The 19073-nt window shown below is 34.2% G+C and overlaps 1 protein-coding gene across 8 annotated transcripts in view; it reads left to right on the forward strand.

The window, feature by feature from the left end:
• SLC4A10 (solute carrier family 4 member 10) overlaps positions 1-19073 on the forward strand; it is a 360081-nt gene that overhangs the window by 211936 nt on the left and 129072 nt on the right. For all 8 annotated transcript variants that reach the window (XM_031008812.3, XM_031008814.3, XM_004032704.5 and 5 more), the window contains 2 exons: positions 3354-3492; positions 18524-18684. In XM_031008812.3, the coding sequence (XP_030864672.1) occupies positions 3354-3492; positions 18524-18684 (300 nt within the window). The remainder of the gene's footprint in view (positions 1-3353; positions 3493-18523; positions 18685-19073) is intronic.

Below are 19073 nucleotides of genomic sequence, written 5' to 3' on the forward strand. Positions count from 1 at the left end.
GCATGCCTGTAATCCCAGCTACTTGGGAGGCTGAGGCAGGAGAATCATTTGAACCTGGGAGGCAGAGATTGTAGTGAGCAGAGATCACACCACTGCACTCCAGTGTGGGTGACAGAGTGAAAGAAAGAAAAGAAAGAAAAAGAAAGAAAGAAAGAGAGAGAGAGAAAGAAAGAAAGAAAGAAAGAAAAATGAAAGAAAAGAAAGAAAAGAAGAAAGAAAATTTCTAGAAAAAAAACCCCATAAACTTACACATTGAAGAAGCTCAGGGTTCCCACAGGATAAATGCTAAAATAAACAAACACCAAAACAAAACCCCAAATCCCAAAATTATTAAAAAGTGTCATAACCAAGCTTCTGAAAACTAAAAACAAAGAAAATATTCTAATAGTGGCCAGAGAAAAATGCAACAATGATTCCAATGATTGCAGATTTCTCATTAAGAAACATGAGGGCTAAAAGGAAATGGAACAGCATTTGAGAATGCTGAAAGAACATTTAGTCCAGGATTCTATATCCACTGACATATTCTTTAGGCATGAAGGTTAAATAAAGGCATTCTCAGACAAAGGGAAACTGACATCATACTTATTCATGAAAGACTGTTTTCCCCCTGCTACCAGGAACAAAGTAAGCATGGCCACTCTCACCACTGCCACTTAATATCATACTGGAATTCTAGCTAGTATAATAATAAATAAATAAATAGAGAAAGAGCTTGGAAAGGAAAAAATAAAATGGTTCATATTCACATATATATGATCGTCTACCTGGAAAATTCCATGGAACCTACAAAAAAATTAGAAATAGTAAGTAAGTTTAATAAGGTTGAAGGATACAAGGTCACATGAAAATAAATCACATTTCTCTACACTAGCATTAAAAATTGGAAACAAATTAAAAAATGTAATAGCCTCAAGAAATGAAATATCTAGGTATAAATTTAACAAAGCAGGTAGAAGATCTGTGTTCTGGAAATTATAAAACCTGATGGAAGTAAATATTTTGAAATGAAAGAAGACCTAAATAAATGAAGATACACATAGTTTCCATGGGTTGGAAAAATCATTACACTTAAGATACTATTCTCCCTAAATTGATCCATAGATTTAGTGCAATATCAATCAAATTCCAAGCGGGAATTTTGTAGATACAGAAAAACTTGTTCTAAAATGTATATCAAAAGGCAAAAAGATTAGAATAGCCAAACAGTTTTGAAAAAGAAGAGCTAAGTTGGGAGACTCATACCATCTGACTTTAAGAATTACTCTAAAGCTATAGTAATCAAAAAAGTGTGGTATTCTCAAAGGAATAGACAAAGCAATGAACTAAATGTTTGTGTTCCCCCAAAACTCATAGGTTGATATTCTCACCCCAATATGATGGTATTAGGAGATCGGGCCTTTGGGATGAAATTAGGTCATGAGGGTGAAGCCCTTATGATTGGGATTAGTGCCCTTATAAAATGAACCTGCTCTCTCAGCCTTTTCTACCATGTGATATTACAAGGAGAAAACAGCAGTTTGCAACCCAGAATAAGTCCTTCACTAGAACCTAACCATGCTGGCACGCTGATTTCAGACATCCAGGCTTCAGAACTGCAAGAAATAAATTTCTGTTGTTTATAAGCCACTCAATCTATGGTACTTTGTTGTAGTATCCTGGACTGACTGCAATATAGGCCTAAATCAATGGAACATTTTAGAAAGTCCAGAAAAACAGTCCAAACAAATATAACTAATTGATTTTTGAAAACGGCACAAACCATGAAGAATATACTTTTTCTGTGTCTTTTATTTGGGTCTTTTCCATAAATGGTATGATATTGGAACAATTTAACATCTATATGCAAAAAATAAAAAAACCCTTGAATTAAACCTCATATCTTATACCAAAATTAACTCAAAATGGACCATAGCTTCAAGATATAAAATATAATATACGAAACTTTAGAAGAAAACACAAAAGAAAATCTTTGTGACCTTTAGGCAGAGAGTTTTCAAATTTGATACCAAAGCATAATTTATAACACACACACACAAATAAGAATTTATCAAAATTTAAAACTTTTCCTCAGTGAAAGACACTGCTAAAAGAATATAAAGTCAAACTATAAATGGGGAGAAAAGACAAATGTTGCAAATCATATGTTCAAAAAATGTCGTGTATCCAGAATGCATAAAGAAGTCTCAAAACTCGACAGTAAGGAACAGACAACCCAATAAAAATAAGCAAAATGTTTTCATAAACACTTTGCCAGAGAATAAATATGGATGTCAAATAAACTCAGGAAAAATTGTCAACAATAACCATTATAGAAATGTAAAGTAACACCACAGTGAAATACCACTACATAGAATGGCTACAAAACAACTGATAATACCAAGTGCTGGTGAAGATTCAGAACAACTGCAACTCTCTTGCATTGCTCCTGGGAATGCAAAATGGTACAGCCATTCTGGAAAGCAGTTTGGCAGTGTCTTAGAAAGCTGAACGTAAACTTATCATATGACTAGCAATCCTACTTCTAGGTATTTACCCTAGAGAAATAAAATTTATGTTTACACCAAAGCCTACACAAGAATACTTATAGCAGTTGTATTTATAATTGGGCCAAGCACTAGAAACCCAAATGTCCTCCAGCAGGTGAATGCATAAGCCAAGAGTGGTACATTCCTGCAATGGACTGTTACTCAGCTATAAAAAAGAATGAACTACTAATACACACAATGACAGATAAATCTCAAAATCTCAAAGGCATTTGCTAAGTGAATAAAGCCAGTCTCAAAAGGTTATATGCTGTGTTTCCACTTACATGACATTTTGCAAAGGCAAAGCTAGCAGCAGAGACCAGATCAGTGGTTGCTGGGGGCTACAAAAGGGAGGTAGGAATGACTACAAAGGAGGATCACAAGGGAGTTTTTTTGGTGAATAACATTCTGCATAGTTTTAGTATAAATGAATTTTATCATAATCTACTCTTCTGAATATTACCCATAAAATATACCATATATGATGAGAAGAAATGAGTATATGTGTCTGAGAAATAGAAATAGTTTCCATGAGTGTTAAAAATAATCCAAAATAATAATCATATTTTATTATTTATTATATGTATACATTAATATATACATTTTACATATTTATTTTCCCAAATTATACTGGACTTCATGTAATGATGAATTTGGTTTTAGTTCCTGAGTTTGATTTGGATGAGTGTTGCAGTGGGGAGCAGGGGAGGTGTGAGCTTGGGGTGGTGCGAGCTTGGGGTGGTGCTGAAGGCAGTGACTGGGACATTTTAAGCTCAGGGTCGTGGTAATACATGTTCATGGTAATACATGTCTCTGATTTTTTAGACACCCCATCACAGAGGGTACAGTTTATTCTTGGAACCGAGGATGATGACGAGGAACACATTCCTCATGACCTTTTCACAGAACTGGATGAGATTTGTTGGCGTGAAGGTGAGGATGCTGAGTGGCGAGAAACAGCCAGGTGAGGATTTTTCTTAAAGGGTGAAGGTATACTAAAGAATTTTCATGTTACTAGAAAAAGAGATTTCTAATTCAACAATTTTGCAAACATCTATGATTGCTGCTGATTTTAGAAGTTGCTCATCTAGCCTGAGCATATCCTATAACGGGATATGGGTCAGAAAGAAATCTGAAGGCAGTAATTACAGTAAACGGTGATGCAGAGCCAGCAACAGCTGCAGTCTTAAAGATAAACAGTAACATAATTTGTGTGTCATCAACAAAACAAAAGAAATCTAAAAGTAGTTTATTTCTATTTTTTCAGCTGCTGGCTTGCACCTAAATTTATGATAGTATATGATAACTTGAAAGTGGGCTTTTTTTAAAAGAAAGGGCAAATATTATGATAAGATGCTTTATGTACAGTCCTGGATTTCATGTGCTCTTTCATGAGGATAAAAATAATTTGTAATATGTTTCTAGGATATGCATACATTTAAGCATAGTGGTTTTTAAAAATATCTTTTAAAATCACTTTTTCTATCATTTGTAATTAAGATTTTTACATTGCTATATGATCGATAGAGTTCTGTAAAGTTGGAATTAAATTTTGTGTTTACTTTTCGTTCATCCTTTCTGATTTGCTCAGTTAACAAACATTTATAGAGTGTCCATTATGTGCCAGGTGCAATGGATATGGCACAACAACAAAAATCTTAGATCTTGCCTTTAGGGATCTTGCAGTCTAATTTAGACAAGAAAACAAAGTTGTGAATGCTGTATAATGAAAGCTGTGATACAGGTGTGCACAAGAAACTGTGGGCACACCCAGGGTTGTCATTTACCCACTTTTTCACAAATTTTAATGTGACTACCAATCACCTGGAATGTTGTTTAAAATGTAGACTTAGTAGGCCTCAGGCATAGTCAGACCATGAGGATGTCGTGTAAAATGTTTTGGGTTTGAGAACCAAACTTTGAGTAGCAGTTATCTAAACCACGAGGTGAAAGAGAGGATCAGGGTAGCTTCCCTGGAGGAGGCGATTCTTGAGCTAGCTCTTGTGAGTTAGGTTGGAGTTAGCTAGGCGGAAAAGCAGAGGGGACAGTATTCTAGGCAGAGATAGCAGGATGTGCTTAAGTATATCATTGACACAGGTTTAGTGTTTATTTATTTATTTATTTATTTATTTGTCTGAGACAGAGTCTCACTCTGTCCCCCAGGGTGGAGTGCCGTGACGAGATCTTGGCTCATTGCAACCTCTGCCTCCCTGGTTCAAGCCATTCTCCTGCCCCAGCCTCCCTAGTAGCTGGGACCACAGTCATCTGCCACCACGCCCAGCTAATTTTTGTATTTTTAGTAGAGACAGGGTTTCACCATGTTGGCCAGGCTGGTCTCGAACTCCTGACCTCAAGTCCTCTACCTGCCTCAGCCTCCCAAAGTGCTGGGATTGCAGGTGTGAACCATCATGCCCCTGCTGACACAGGTTTTATTGTTTTGTTAGGCTATCTCTTCCACTGTAGGACAGCATTATTATTAGAAAGACTTTATCTTAAGCATATTTATTAGTGGTCCTCAGATTGCAATTGCTGTCTGAAAGCCACAGTAATTCCATTGGATCATGTTAAACTTGTAGCTGCATTTATTCATTGACTTTACTCAGTGTAGAAATAAATGCTCAATTATGAAAATGAATGTTGTGAATAACACTGGCCCAGTTAGTTCTTGTTTGATATATTTTCAGTGGTCTTTACAGCTCTCCTTTATTTAAAAAACACTAAAAACGAGACAACCAAAATGGTTACCAACTAGTTTATCCTTATTAACATTTTAAGGTAAATAAAACTAATAACTGCCAGTATTTAAAATTCACAAGGTATAGGATGGCAGAAAAGTAAAAATACTTCTCTATGCTTATTCACAGTATCTCTTTTCAAAAGTAATCACTGTTAATCTTTTTTGTGCATCTTTCCCCCAAAATTTAATAGCTAAATCTGCGTGTAAATATATGCCCTTTTAAATGTACACAATAGGGATTATATAATATACAGTGTTCATATCTTATCTTTTCCACTTAATATATTTGGAACATTTTCCATATCAGCAATTCAAATTTATATCATTTGTTTGATGATTGCATTGCATTCAATTATATGGATGAACTTTCATTTATTTATCAGTTAGTCTTGATAGACATTTAGGTTATTTATTTTTTTCCATAAAAACCACTGCAGTGATTGCTCACACAAATATTTTGTCATTATTTTGTAGGTATTTCTGTAAAGTGAATTTCTAACAATGGCAACATATGTAGCAAAGAGAGCAAACATTTTTTCCTTTGATAAATACTGTAAACTTACCTTCATAAAATGTTTTTCTAATTTACACTTCTATCAACAGTGTATGAGAGTGCTTATTTCCTCCACATCCTTTCACAGTAAATTATCAAACTGCTTAAAATGTCTTTTCCAGTTTTATAAATAAAACATAAATCTCATTGTTTTAATTTGATTATTCAAATTACTAGTGAGGTACAACATCTTTTCATATGTTTTTATTTTTTTCATGGGAACGAACTATTCATTTCCTTTATTTGTTTTATATAAATCGTTCATTATTTTCTTTATTTACCTTTTGGAACACTTTAAATTGGTGGCATGTTATTCAGTATGAACCAACCTTTTTAATAAAATAATTTCCATAAGTTTCCTCATGATGTTTTGTATTGTAATACTTTAAATATAGACTTAAATTTAAAATAGTTTTTATTTAACCTGGTACATATTAAGATTAAGAGACTTCTACCTTACTTTTTGTCCCAACTGCATCAAAAACTACGTAGTAGTTTTAAAAATGTGTAATATATGTGCTTATCTTCTTTATTTGGTGACAGAAAGGGAATATAAGATCATTTTTTCCACAGATTAGTGATATAACTTGCTCTTTTATGATTTTGATAAGGAAGTTAAAGTTCCTCCCTCCCTGTTTAAGACCAGAAGCATCTGTCTGCCACGAGTTACAAGGAACAGATGTTCCTATGTGACTTGAAGGAAGGAGATCTGGTGATTGCGATGACTAGACAGCTCTGGTTAGTTAGAGTCTCTTTAACCTATTGCTAAGAAATATTTTGTTGAAGCATTTCTTTTAGAGTTCCTTCTTTACCCTCATACTACATAATAGAGCTGAAAAGTAAAATTGGAATATATATTTGGGCAAGAGTAACTCACTTATTCTTATAGTGGTTGGTGATTTTTCATCTTACAGATCAAATAGTGACCCATTCATTTTAACCAATAATTTCTTGTAACTTGCCCACTCTCATAAAGCTAGGAGATTGCAGAAGCGATACTAGAATATAGCACTCTCACTTTGTTACAGTTGAGCAGATAGGTTTTTGTTATGCTCTAATGGATTAACTCAATAACATGTTTGTCCTAAACCATCAAAATATATTGCTGTTGATTTATAAAGAATAAAAAAGATAGTCCATTTAATTATACACATTCTCTAATATTATTAGATGGACCTATGTTTGTAGCCAAGCTTCTAGAATCTAATGCATGCTATAGCTGTTTGAGCTTCAGGGAGACATCTGATGAGCAATGGAAATAATAACAGATATAGAAGGGGAGGGTAGATGAATTTTAACTGAGACACAATGATTCAGGGAAGGGCAGAATATATTTATAGAGGATTTCGAAAAGTAACAGGTTTTAAAGTGGCAGAAGTAATTTTGTTCTCATTGCCCTAATTCATCTAAAAACGCTAATTTTTGTTAATTCATGACTCCATCTGATTTTTCACATGCAATTTAATTCTAGAAAATCATTAGCATCACCATTTAAAGCACTTCTTTCTTTTGATTAGTATTCCAGATGGGATTAATAATTTTTTACCCTCACAGCAGAAACAAAAAGGATATTTTATCAGCTCATTCCACCTGTCACGTATCACATCTTGCATAATTTATGCCCACTGTCATTGCTAAGTAAAACTTAAGCAAAGTTTTAGATTTTGAAGCTAAATTTTTGACTCATAATTATTTAATAAATGTTTGTAAAAACCAGCTGTTCACTTTTAAAAACCCTAAAAGAAGCCATATGAAGAGACTAATGAAATCAACACAATTACAATGTCCTGCTTATAAATATATTAATAGAAAAGTGAGCAAAGCTACCACAGCTGTGCAGTTGTGGTGACAACATGTTTGACTCACTGTAGTTACCCTTTATAAAAGCTTCCCACAAATGAACTAAGAAGAGGCAAAGCAGGGGGTAGCAGTTAGGCTTCTGATACATACATGGCAGAATAGAAAAGGATTATTACATCAAAACAATTTTGTTGATGCTGTGAAGGCATTTGATATTCAAAATTAGTAATGGTTTAAGTCATCTGGATTTTTTACGGGAAAATAATGTGGATTAAGAACAGGTGTGAAAATAATATGGATTAAGAACAGTTAATGTCTATAAACACTAGGTTTGGATGTATATCATTTCCCCTTAAGATGACTATAGGTATTCTTTGATTACATGTTATTCTCTAGCTCCACCCCAGCCATGTCCCCCAACTATCCTAAAAGAGGATGTTTTTTTCTTGAGACATCCATTATTTCCCCGAAGGCTATAATTTTGGATGATATAATAACTCCTTTTGGATGATAGACTTACTCTTTTTTTGTTTGGGTAGAATGAGAGGATTAAAAATCTTAGAAAAGTTAAACTGAGTTAGTGAGAATAGAACACCCAGAAAGAGTTAAGTTCTCTAGAAAAAACCTTCTCTAGCAGCACCTAATTGGCAGAATAATTTTATTCTGTATATTTTAATATGAGTATTGTAGAGGAGATTATAATAAACTTAATCCTCAAAGAATTCATGAAACACCTATTTAATGTTGCTTAGTGGAAAGAGACTCCAATGTGCTAATCTTGGATGAAAACAGATCCAGACATACTGAAGAAAATGAAAATAATCTTCTCAGGGTTTAAATCCACCCCTCTCTCCCCAAAGAAAAGGTCGTGCAATTGGCCAACAGTTTTATTTATTTATTTTTTAGCATTATCCCTCACATCTCATTCATGCTTTGAAACTCTTGTTTGCTTTGGTTTGCTATTCAAACAAATGTCAGCAGAGTTTATTTGAAAACTGGAACAAATTACAGCACTTTAGGTCATTAACTGCAATCAGGCATTTTGCAACTGATAGTATATTCAGTGATTACAAATCTTGAAACAGTGTCTGGTGTGTTCCCAGATCTGTTCATGTCTATCTTTGAAGGATGAAATGGGATTTAAAAGAACAGAAAAGAGAGATATAGTTATGTATTTATGTGTATGTATTATTTTTAATAGTCTCTTTAACAATATTCATTTAAATATCTCTTAAAGAATTGGCATCATTCTGGAGCTGGCATAGAGCACTGAATCTTGAAATGTTTAGTATCTTTAGTAACTTGATATTTGTAACATGTGGGCACCTTTTTATGGAAAGTACCTTCTGCCTCCTCCTATAATACTCATAAAACCTATGGGTACATCAAACCATCCATGCATATAACTTATATTTGGTCATCTTAACTAACAAACTGTTTGGAACTCCCTGAAGTTCCAAACTCTCTGAAAAGAACTCCATTCTTTTCTCAGAGAATTAAGCCCTCAACTTGAAGAAAATTATTCTAAAGGAAGGAAGAATAATTGGATTTTTTAAAATGTCATTTCAGACACATAAATCACTGGAATGGAATAGAGAACTAAGAAATAGACCAGCACAAGTAAAGCTTACTGATTTTTGACAAAAGACAAAAACTATTAAATGAAGGAAAAATAATCTTTTTGAAAAATAATGTTGGAGCAATTAGACACCTACAGGCAAAAAATTAGCCTTGATATAAACCTCACCATGTACATAAGAATTAATTCAAAATAGTTTATAGATTTAAATTTGAAACATAAAGCCATGAAATTTTTAGAAGAAAATATAAGATAAAATCTTCAGGACCTAGGGCTAGGTGGCAAGTTTTTAGACATAACACCAAAAGCGCAATTTGTAAAAGGAAATATTTATAGATTGAACTTTACCAAAATTAAAATGTTTGTGCTGTGAAAGATTCTGTTAAGTGGATGAAAAGGCAAGCTACAGACAGAAAGTATTTGTAAACCAGATATTCAACAAAAGTGTTATATGTAGAACATATAAAGAACTCTCAAAGTTCAACAGTATGAAAATAAATCAACTAGAAAAGTGGGCAAAAGGCACAAACAGACATTTCACCAAAGAAGAGATACATATGGCGAATAGCACATGGAAAAATGTTCAATATCATTAGTCATCAGGAAAATGCAAATTAGAACTGCTCTGAGATATTACTGCATACCTAATAGAATAATAAAAATGAAAAAATAGTCATTATAACAAATGTTGGTGAGGATTTGAAAAAACTAGATCTTTCATACATTGCTGGTGTGAATGTAAAATGGTAGAGCCACCTATGGAAAACAGTTTGACAGTTTCTGATAAAACTAAACATGCATTTACTATATGATCCAGCAATTGGACTCTTGGGCATTTATCCCAGAGAAATGAAAACATGTTCACACAAAGACCTCTGCATGAGTGTTCACAGCAAATTTATTTGTAATGGCAAAACCTGCAAACAACCTGAATGTCCCCCATGGGTGACTGATTAAACAAACTGATACATCCATCTTTATAATGGAATATTACTCTGCAATAAAAAGGAACAAACTACTGATACACACAATAACTTGAATGTATATCAAGGGCATTATGCTTAGTAAAAAAGTGTCAATCTCAAAAGGTTGCAAACTGTATGATTCCATTTATATAACACCCTCAAAATAACAAAAGTATGGTGATGAAGAATAGATTAGTGGTTTCCAGGAGACAGAAATAGAGTGAGGATTGAGAATATAAAGGTGCAGCACAAGGGATTTCTTTTGTGGTGATGGAACAGCTTTGTATGTTGATTGTGGTAGAGGTTACATCTATCTATACATGGGATAAAAATGCATAGAATGGAGGCAGGGCATGGTGGCTCATGCCTGTAATCCCAGCACTTTGGGTGGTCAGCTAAGGCAGGAGGATTACTTGAGGCCAGGAGTTCAAGACCAGCCTGGGTAACATAGTGAGACCCCCATCTCTGTTAAAAAAAATACAAAAAAAAAGCCAGACATAGTACCTGGCTATGTAGTCCCAGCTACTTGGAAGGCTGAGGTGGAAGGATCATCTGAACCCAGGAGGTTGTGGCTGCAGTGAGCTGTGATTGCACCACAGCACTCCAGTCTGGATGACAGAGTGAGACTATGTCTCACAAAAGTTTTTTTTAATGCATAGAACTGCACACACACACACATACACACACACACACACAGCAACACACAGAGCCCACATCTTATCAGTATTCTTTTTTTTTTTCTTCCCAACTTTTATTTTAGGTTCAAGGGGTATATGTGCAGGGTTGTTTCATGGGTAAATTGTGTGTTACAGGTTTGGTGTACAGATAATTTTGTCAGCTGTTAGGTAGTTTTTCAATCCTCCCACTCCTCCACCTTACCTGATAGATATTTTTTGTCACCGAATAGGTAGTTTTCGATCATCCCACTCTCCACCCTCAACTAGGCCTCAGTGTGTGTTGTTCCCTTCTTTGTGGTCCATGTGTATGAATGTTTAGCTCCCACTTGTAAGAACTTGCAGTATTTGGTTTTCTGTTCCTGCATTAGTTCACTTAGGATAATGGCCTCTAGCTCTATTCATGTTGCTGCAAAGGCCATTATCTCATTTTTTATAGTTGCGTATTACTGCATGGTGTATATGTACTACATTTTCTTTATACAGTCCACCACTGGTAGGCACATAGGTTGATTCCATGTCTTTGCTATTGTGAATAGTGCTGCAATGAACATACATGTGCATGTGTCTCTATGGTAGAACGATTTATATTCCATTGGTTATATACTGAGTAATAGGATTGCTGGGATGAATGATAGTTCTGTTTTAAGTTCTTTGAGAAATGTCCAGACTGCTTTCCACAGTGGCTGAACTAATTTACATTCCCACCAGCAATGTATAAGCATTCCCCTTCCTCTGCAACCTCGCCAGCTTCTGTTATTTTTTGACTTTTTAGTAATAGCCATTCTGACTGGTGTGTGATGGTATCTCATTGTCGTTTTGGTTTACATTTCTGTAATGATTAGTGATACTGAGCATTTTTTCATATGCTTGTTGCTACTTGTATTAGTATGTCTTCTTTTGAGAAGTGTCTGTTAATGTCTTTTGCCCACTTTTTAAATAAGGTTGTTTGTTTTTTGCTTGTTGATTTATTTGAGTTCCTTAAAGATTCTGGATATTAAACCTTAGTCAGATGCATAGTTTGCAAACATTTTCTCCTACTCTGTAGGTTGTTTACTCTGTTGATAGTTTCTTTTGCTGTGCAAAAGCTCTTTAGGTCAATTAAATTCCACTTGTCAATTTTTGTTTTTGTTGCAATTGCTTTTGGCATCTTCATCATGAAGTCTTTTCTTTGGCTGATGTCCAGAATGGTATTTCCTGGATTTTCTTCTAGAGTTTTTATAGTTTCTGGCCTTACATTTAAGTCTTTAATTCATCTTGAGTTGACTTTTGTATATGGTGAAATGTAGGGGTCCCATTTCAATCTTCTGCATATGGCTAGCCAGTTATCCCAGCAGCATTTATTGAGTAGGGAGTCCTTTCCTCATTGCTTATTTTTATTGGCTTTGTTGAAGATCAGATGGTTCTACATATGTGGCTCTATTTCTGGGTCCTTTAACCTGTTCCATTGGTCTATGTGTCTGTTTTTATACTGGTACCATGCTGTTTTCGTTACTGTAGCCTTGTAGTATAGTTTGAAGTCAGGTAGTGTGATGCCTCCAGCTTCATTCTTTTTGTTCAGGATCACTTTGGCTATTTGGGATCTTTTTTGGTTCCATATGAATTTTAGAATTTTTTTCTAATTTTGAAAAATGTGCACATTTTTTCTAATTTTGTAAAAATGTTATTGGTAGGTTGATAGGAATAGCACTGAATCTGTAAATTGCTTTGGGCAGTATGCCATTTTAATTTTGATTTTTTTCCTATCCATGAGCATGGAATGTTTTTCCATTTGTTTGTGTCATCTCTGATTTATTTCAGCAGTGTCTTGTAATTCTCGTTGCAGAGATCTTTTACGTCCCTGGTTTAGTTGTATTCCTAGGTATTTTATGATTTTCATGGCTATTGTGAATGGGATTGCATTCTTGATTTAGCTCTCAGCTTGAATGTTATTGGTGTATATAAACATACACCATTTGCATATTGATTTTTGTATCCTAAAACTTTGATGAAGTTGTTTAGCAGATCTAGGAGCCTCAGGCAGAGATTATGGTTTTCCTAGGTATAGTATCATATCATTTGCGAAGAGAGATGGTTTGACTTCCTCTTTCTCTATCTGGATGGCTTTTATTTTTTATTCTTTTCTGCTTCTCTGGTTAGGACTTCCAGGACTTATGTTGAATAAGAGTGGTGAGAGTGGGCATCCTTGTCTTGTACCAGTTTTCAAGGAGAATGCTTTCAGCTTTTGCCCATTCAGTATGATGTTGGCTGTAGGTTTGTTGTAGATAACACTTATTATTTTGAGGTGTACACCTTCAGTGCCTAGTTTTTTGAGGGTTTCAAACATGAGGGGATGTTTAATTTTATCAAAAGCCTTTTCTGCATCTTCTGAGATGATCATGTGGTTTTTGTTTTTAGTTCTGTTTATGTAATAAATAACATTTATTGATTTGCATATGTTGAACCAAACTTGCCTCCCAGGAATAAAACCTATTTGATCATGGTGGATTAGCTTTTTGATGTGCTGCTGGATTTGGTTTGCTAGTATTTTGTGGAGGATTTTTGCATCTATGTTCATCAGGGGTATTGGTCTGAAGATTTTTTGTTGTGAATCTGCCTGGTTTTAGTATGAGAATGATGCTGGCCTCATAGAATGAATTGGAGAGGAGCCCCTCCTCCTTGTTTTTTGGAATAGTTTCAGTATCCGTTCTTCTTTACACATCTGGTAGAATTTGGCTGTGACTCCATCTGATCCAAGGCTTTTTTCTGGTTGATAGGTCTTTTTATTACTGATTCAAGTTTGAAACTCATTATTGGTGTGTTCATGGTTTCAATTTCTTTCTGGTTAGGCCAGGTACAGGGCTCACACCTCTAATTCCAGCACTTTGGGAGGTTGAGGTGGGTGGATCACTTGAGCCCAGACATTTGAGACCAGCTTGGCCAAAATGGCGAAACCCTGTCTCTACTAAAAATACAAAAAAAATAGCTAGACACAGTGGTGTGCACCTGGAGTCCCAGCTACTTGTGATGTGAGGCAGGAGAATCACTTGAGTGCAGGAACAGAGGTTGCAGTGAGTCAAGATTGTGCCACTGCACTCCAGTCTGGGTGACAGAGCAAGACTGTCTCAAAAAAATAAAATAAAATAAAATAAAAATAATTTATTTCTGGTTTAATCTTGGGCAGTTGAATATTCCCAGGAATTTATCCATTTCTTCTAGCTTTTCTAGTTTGTGAGCACAGAGGTGTTCATAATAGTCTCTTAGGGTTTTTGTATTTCTGTCGGGTTAGTAGTAATGTCTCCTTTGTTTTCTGATTGTGTTTATCTTTATCTTCTCCCTTTTAAAAAATTAGTATAGCTAATAGTATATCAATGTTATTTATTCTTTCAAAGAGCCAAGTCTTGGTTTTGTTGATCTTTTGTGTGATTTTTCTCATCTCCATTTTATTCTGTTCAGCTATATTTTGGTTATTTCTTTTCTTCTGTTATATTTGGGATTGGTTGGCTTTTGTTTTTCAAATTCCTTCAAGTGTAATGTTAGGTTGTTAACTTAAGTTGTAAGTTTTTCTTTTTTATGTCGACATTTAGCAGTATAAACTTTCCTCTCAACACTGCTTTTGCCCTGTCCCAGAGATTCTAGTATGTTGTATCTTTGTTTTCATTAGTTTCAAGGAATTTCTCGGTTTCTACATTTACTTCATTGTTTACCCAAATCATTCAGGAGTAGGTTGTTTAGTTTCCATGTAATTGTATGCTTTTGAGAGATCTTCTTGATATTGATTTATATTTTTACTGCATTGTGTTCTGAGAGTATGTTTGGTATGATTTTGGTTTTGTAAAATTTGTTGAGAATTGCTTTATGGCTAAGTATGTGGTCAATTTTAGAATATGTGCCATTTGCAGATGAAAAGAATGTATATTCTGTTTTTGTTGGGTGGAGTGTTCTGTAGATGTCTGTTAGGTTCATTTGGTCAAGTGTTAAGTTTAGGTCCCAAATATCTCTTGTTAGTATTCTGCCTCAGTAATCTGTCCAATGCCATCAGTAGGGTGTTGAAGTCTTCCACGATTATATTACTATTATCTAAGTCTCTTCCTAAGTCTCTAAGAACTTGTTTTATGAATCTGGGTGTTCCAGTATTGGGTGCATATATATTTAGGATAGTTAAGTCTTCTTGTTTAATTGAACACTTTATTTTTATGTAATCCTCTTCTTTTTACTTTCTGAATGTTTTTGGTTTAAAGTCATTTTTTTCTGAAATAAAAACAGCAACCCCTTTTTAGCATTCTTAAAATTTAAAATTTTACTTTCAAAGGAGCCAAGATGAAATGATTTAGATGCTTTGTCACTTATTTAGTCATCTTCACTGTTATCCAGAAGTAAATTTTAACTATAAATTTTATTATAAGAAAGGGTTTTATCATTCTATATAGATCAAGAGGCCCAGGAGTATTTTAAAAGTGAATTTGTTATTAATGTTATTACAGCTTACAAACAATATTATTGTATGGGTAAGTTTATAGAGTTACACTTAAGTAGTTAAGAAACAATATGATTTTTTAGTAATGTACGAAGACTTTTCAGGATTTTGTACTTGAGTATAATTTTTGGAGATTACATTTAATTTAATTTATTTATTTGTTCTTTTGAGGCAGGATCTCACTCTATCAGCCAGGCTAGAGTGCAGTGGCATTATCATGGCTCACTCCAGCCTCGATCTCCTGGGCTCAAGCAATCCTGCCATCTTAGCCTTCTGAGCAGCTGGGGCTACAGGCATTCACCTCTACACCTGGTTAACATTTTTTATTTCTTGTAGAGACATCATCTCACTGTTACCCATCGCCTCACTGTTACAACATTTTAGAATCAATTGTATTAACAGGGATGACAGAAAGTACCATAGTTCTAGAAACCTTAACTGAGGACATTTTCCATAGAGAAAAACCTGTATTTCCTTAAATAGCATTACACCCTTTTAAAACTCTAGGTTTCCTTTACCACCAAATAGACTAGAAAGTAAATTTCCAATTTAACAAAGTTCTTCAGGCAAAATAACACCAGCATACATGCTATTATATAGTCTCCCTTCCTTTTGCTCTTTTTATCTGAAATCCACAGCATATGTCAGTAGATTATAATTTAATTAGAAGATTTAATAAAAGTTGTATCCACTCCCCTGATGCCACTTCCTTATGGAAAGTTTCATTATAGCCCTTCCACAGAATAGTATGTTTGAGTCTTATTCACAAACGAAAACCATCTATTTTTATCTAGAACAGTAGGCAATAAAGAAAACAAATTGGAATAATATAAAAGAAAAAGTGAGAACAAAGAACATTTTGCAACTTAAGATTGGCTCCAGACATGGATGAAAATTAAATGTTAAATCAGTTGTTTCTGCTATAAGCATTAGCATAAGATCTTTGAACTGAAAAGGACTATAAATTCAATTCAAATTACTGTATTATGGTGGGAAATGGGCACAGACTCTGCAGAAAAACAAAATTTTTAAAAAAACTTAGAGTTGGATCCTGGCTTGACAAGGTCACTGGCTAGGTAATCTTTGGAAAATTATTTAATGTGTTTAATTTGTCTCATCATTTTACCTGTGAGAAAACTGATCCAGAGAAGTTAAAAGACTTTCCTTTTATTACATGGTGGTTTAGCTGTATAGAAAAAATATAAATGTCTTTTTATTCTCAACTAAAGTGTCTTACATAAAGACACTTTATGTAATACTATTCCATTAAAATGTCTGCCAAGAGGTTGTTCCTTTGTGGTATTGAAATCATAATGTGACTATGGCCTTATTCTCATATCTGACAAGAAATAGTAATTTATATTTATTAAAATCATATTTACTTTCACCATTAATTCTGATTAGGATTTTTATGCTGATATGAATAACTAAAATGGTGATCTATGTCAGTTGGGATAGGCTAAATTATGCTATAAAAAATACCCTGCAATCTCAGTGGCTTAAACCCATTTATTTATGGCTCACAATTCATGTCCATCATGAATTATTGGGGTTTTGCTCATCTGTTCATTGTATTAAATAGTGACTTAGAAACCTCAGCTGATAGATCAGTCTTCATCTTGAACTTTGCTTGTTGCATGTCAAGGAAAGGATGAGCTCCAGAGGATATCCTCTTGCCAATTAAATACTCCAGTCTGAAAGTGACACATACATAATTTCTGTTCCCACCTCATTTCCAGATTTAATCACAGACACATGGACTCACCCAATTAAAAGGGAGCCAGGTAGTAATGTTCTACACTTTCCTAGAAAGAGAGGGAGAACCAGTTATGACATGCTATGACCATCACATGATCTATGAGGTATTATGGCCCTGTTTAGGACTGAAAAACTTTAGGAATAACTAATATGAAAACTTTCTGTGTAGACAAAAATGTTCTATAAAATGCCCAGCCTTGAAGAGATATACTGTTGGTGATTTGTGGCTTCAATGTAAGTTTTTTCAATATGGCATATCTATTCTTACCTGATTGTAAATTTTGGCAGGTATAAGTATTCTTTTCTATTGGCTTCCTTTTCACTTTCTGACATTTTTTTTCTTTTTGCTTCCTAAACACTAAAAACAGATCCATAGCTTTCCTGATCTCTCTTACTACTCTGCACATTAATCATTCTGACTGGCTCTTTTGGTTAGTTACTTTTGGCTAATCCACTTGATTCCCTAACTAGTTACTCCCACATATTTGTTGAAGGTTGATCATTTTATTACACAAAATAGTAATATAATATAATATAGAGGATTTGAATGATATTGCTTGGAGAGAGAAATTGGGGTCAAAATGACTAAGGAGAAAAGGAATGAGGGAAATGGTGGAGATGGAGGTAGGCAAGAAGATTTAGGCTAAGGTTCATTAGAAATGGTGAAACTAAATTGGTCATCTATTAGGATTAGAGACCAAATTCCTAAACGGATAAGAATTAAGTGGCTTGTGCCAGAGCAATAAAATCACTGGTTTCTCTTTATCTGTTCCATTTATCTTGCTTATAGACAATCTAGGTATTACTATTCATTTCAGTCCAAGAAGACAGTGGTCTCCCATTTGACATCATGACATCAAGGTTCTTCTCTGATTATCCATCCTGGCAGAAACACCCAGGGATGGGGTCTGAGCTCAATTCTCACATATTCAGTCCTTAGGAAGTGACTGCTATCACTAGCTTTCATCCAAGCAAGCCTAACAAGGATTTTTCCTATGCAACAGGCCCCAAATTATGCTAGCCTCCCTCAAGATCTTATAAGAAAATTACCAAGAGAATAAAATATTCAGGTTTAAGACCTCCCACTAAGGAAAAATAAGTATTCTTTCATTTTCTTTTTCAATTACCATTAACTTTCCATGAAGTATACACTCTTTATTAGTGCTACATAAGATTTGCTCTGACCACTGGTTAAACAATTATATTTAAATATTTCTTCAGAGTTAGACAAGTTAACAAAATAACATGAGTTTTCCTTTTTTTCAATTATTTTTTAATTGCAAAAAGAATATGAGTTAAATGGAATTAAAATGAAATAAGCCAAACGGCTTAGACTAGCTTTTATATACTTGCAAAACCTATGAACCAAGACACAATATGACTATTTTTCTATTTCAACCTTTTATTTTTGGGATAAAGGATCATTCACCTACAATATAATATAAACTGTGCTGATAATATTTGTTTGTATAGGTGGTTGAAGTTTGAAGAAGATGTGGAAGATGGAGGAGAAAGGTGGAGCAAGCCTTATGTGGCTACTCTTTCATTGCACAGCTTGTTTGAATTGAGAAGTTGTATTCTGAATGGAACTGTGTTGCTGGACATGCATGCCAACACTTTAGAAGAAATTGCAGGTATATCTTTTCCCCCTTAGTGTATTTTATAGGTACAGCTACTTTTTTGTTACTCTCTTTTCCTTATAATTCAATATACGTATGAACTTTGGAAAACTAATTCTCATAATCACTGCATAAGGTCTTAAAAGTCATTTTCTTTTACCCTGTTATTTGAGATAAAAGAAGTTGAATCTCAGAGAAATATGCTCTAGTTTGGCAGTGCCAAGTCTAGGACAAGAACCTAGATATCTTGATTCCCATTCACCATTTATTTTCATTATCATATTTAGACTCTCACCATTAGAAAATTAAAGGAAAAAACCTTAGAGCTAGATACTTATTTTCAATATTCAAACATATGAAATAACCAACTGAAAAAATTTCAATATATGGAAAAATGTTGGTTT

The sequence above is a fragment of the Gorilla gorilla genome, chromosome 11 (genome assembly GCF_029281585.2).
Source record: "Gorilla gorilla gorilla isolate KB3781 chromosome 11, NHGRI_mGorGor1-v2.1_pri, whole genome shotgun sequence".
NCBI classification, from domain to species: domain Eukaryota; kingdom Metazoa; phylum Chordata; class Mammalia; order Primates; family Hominidae; genus Gorilla; species Gorilla gorilla.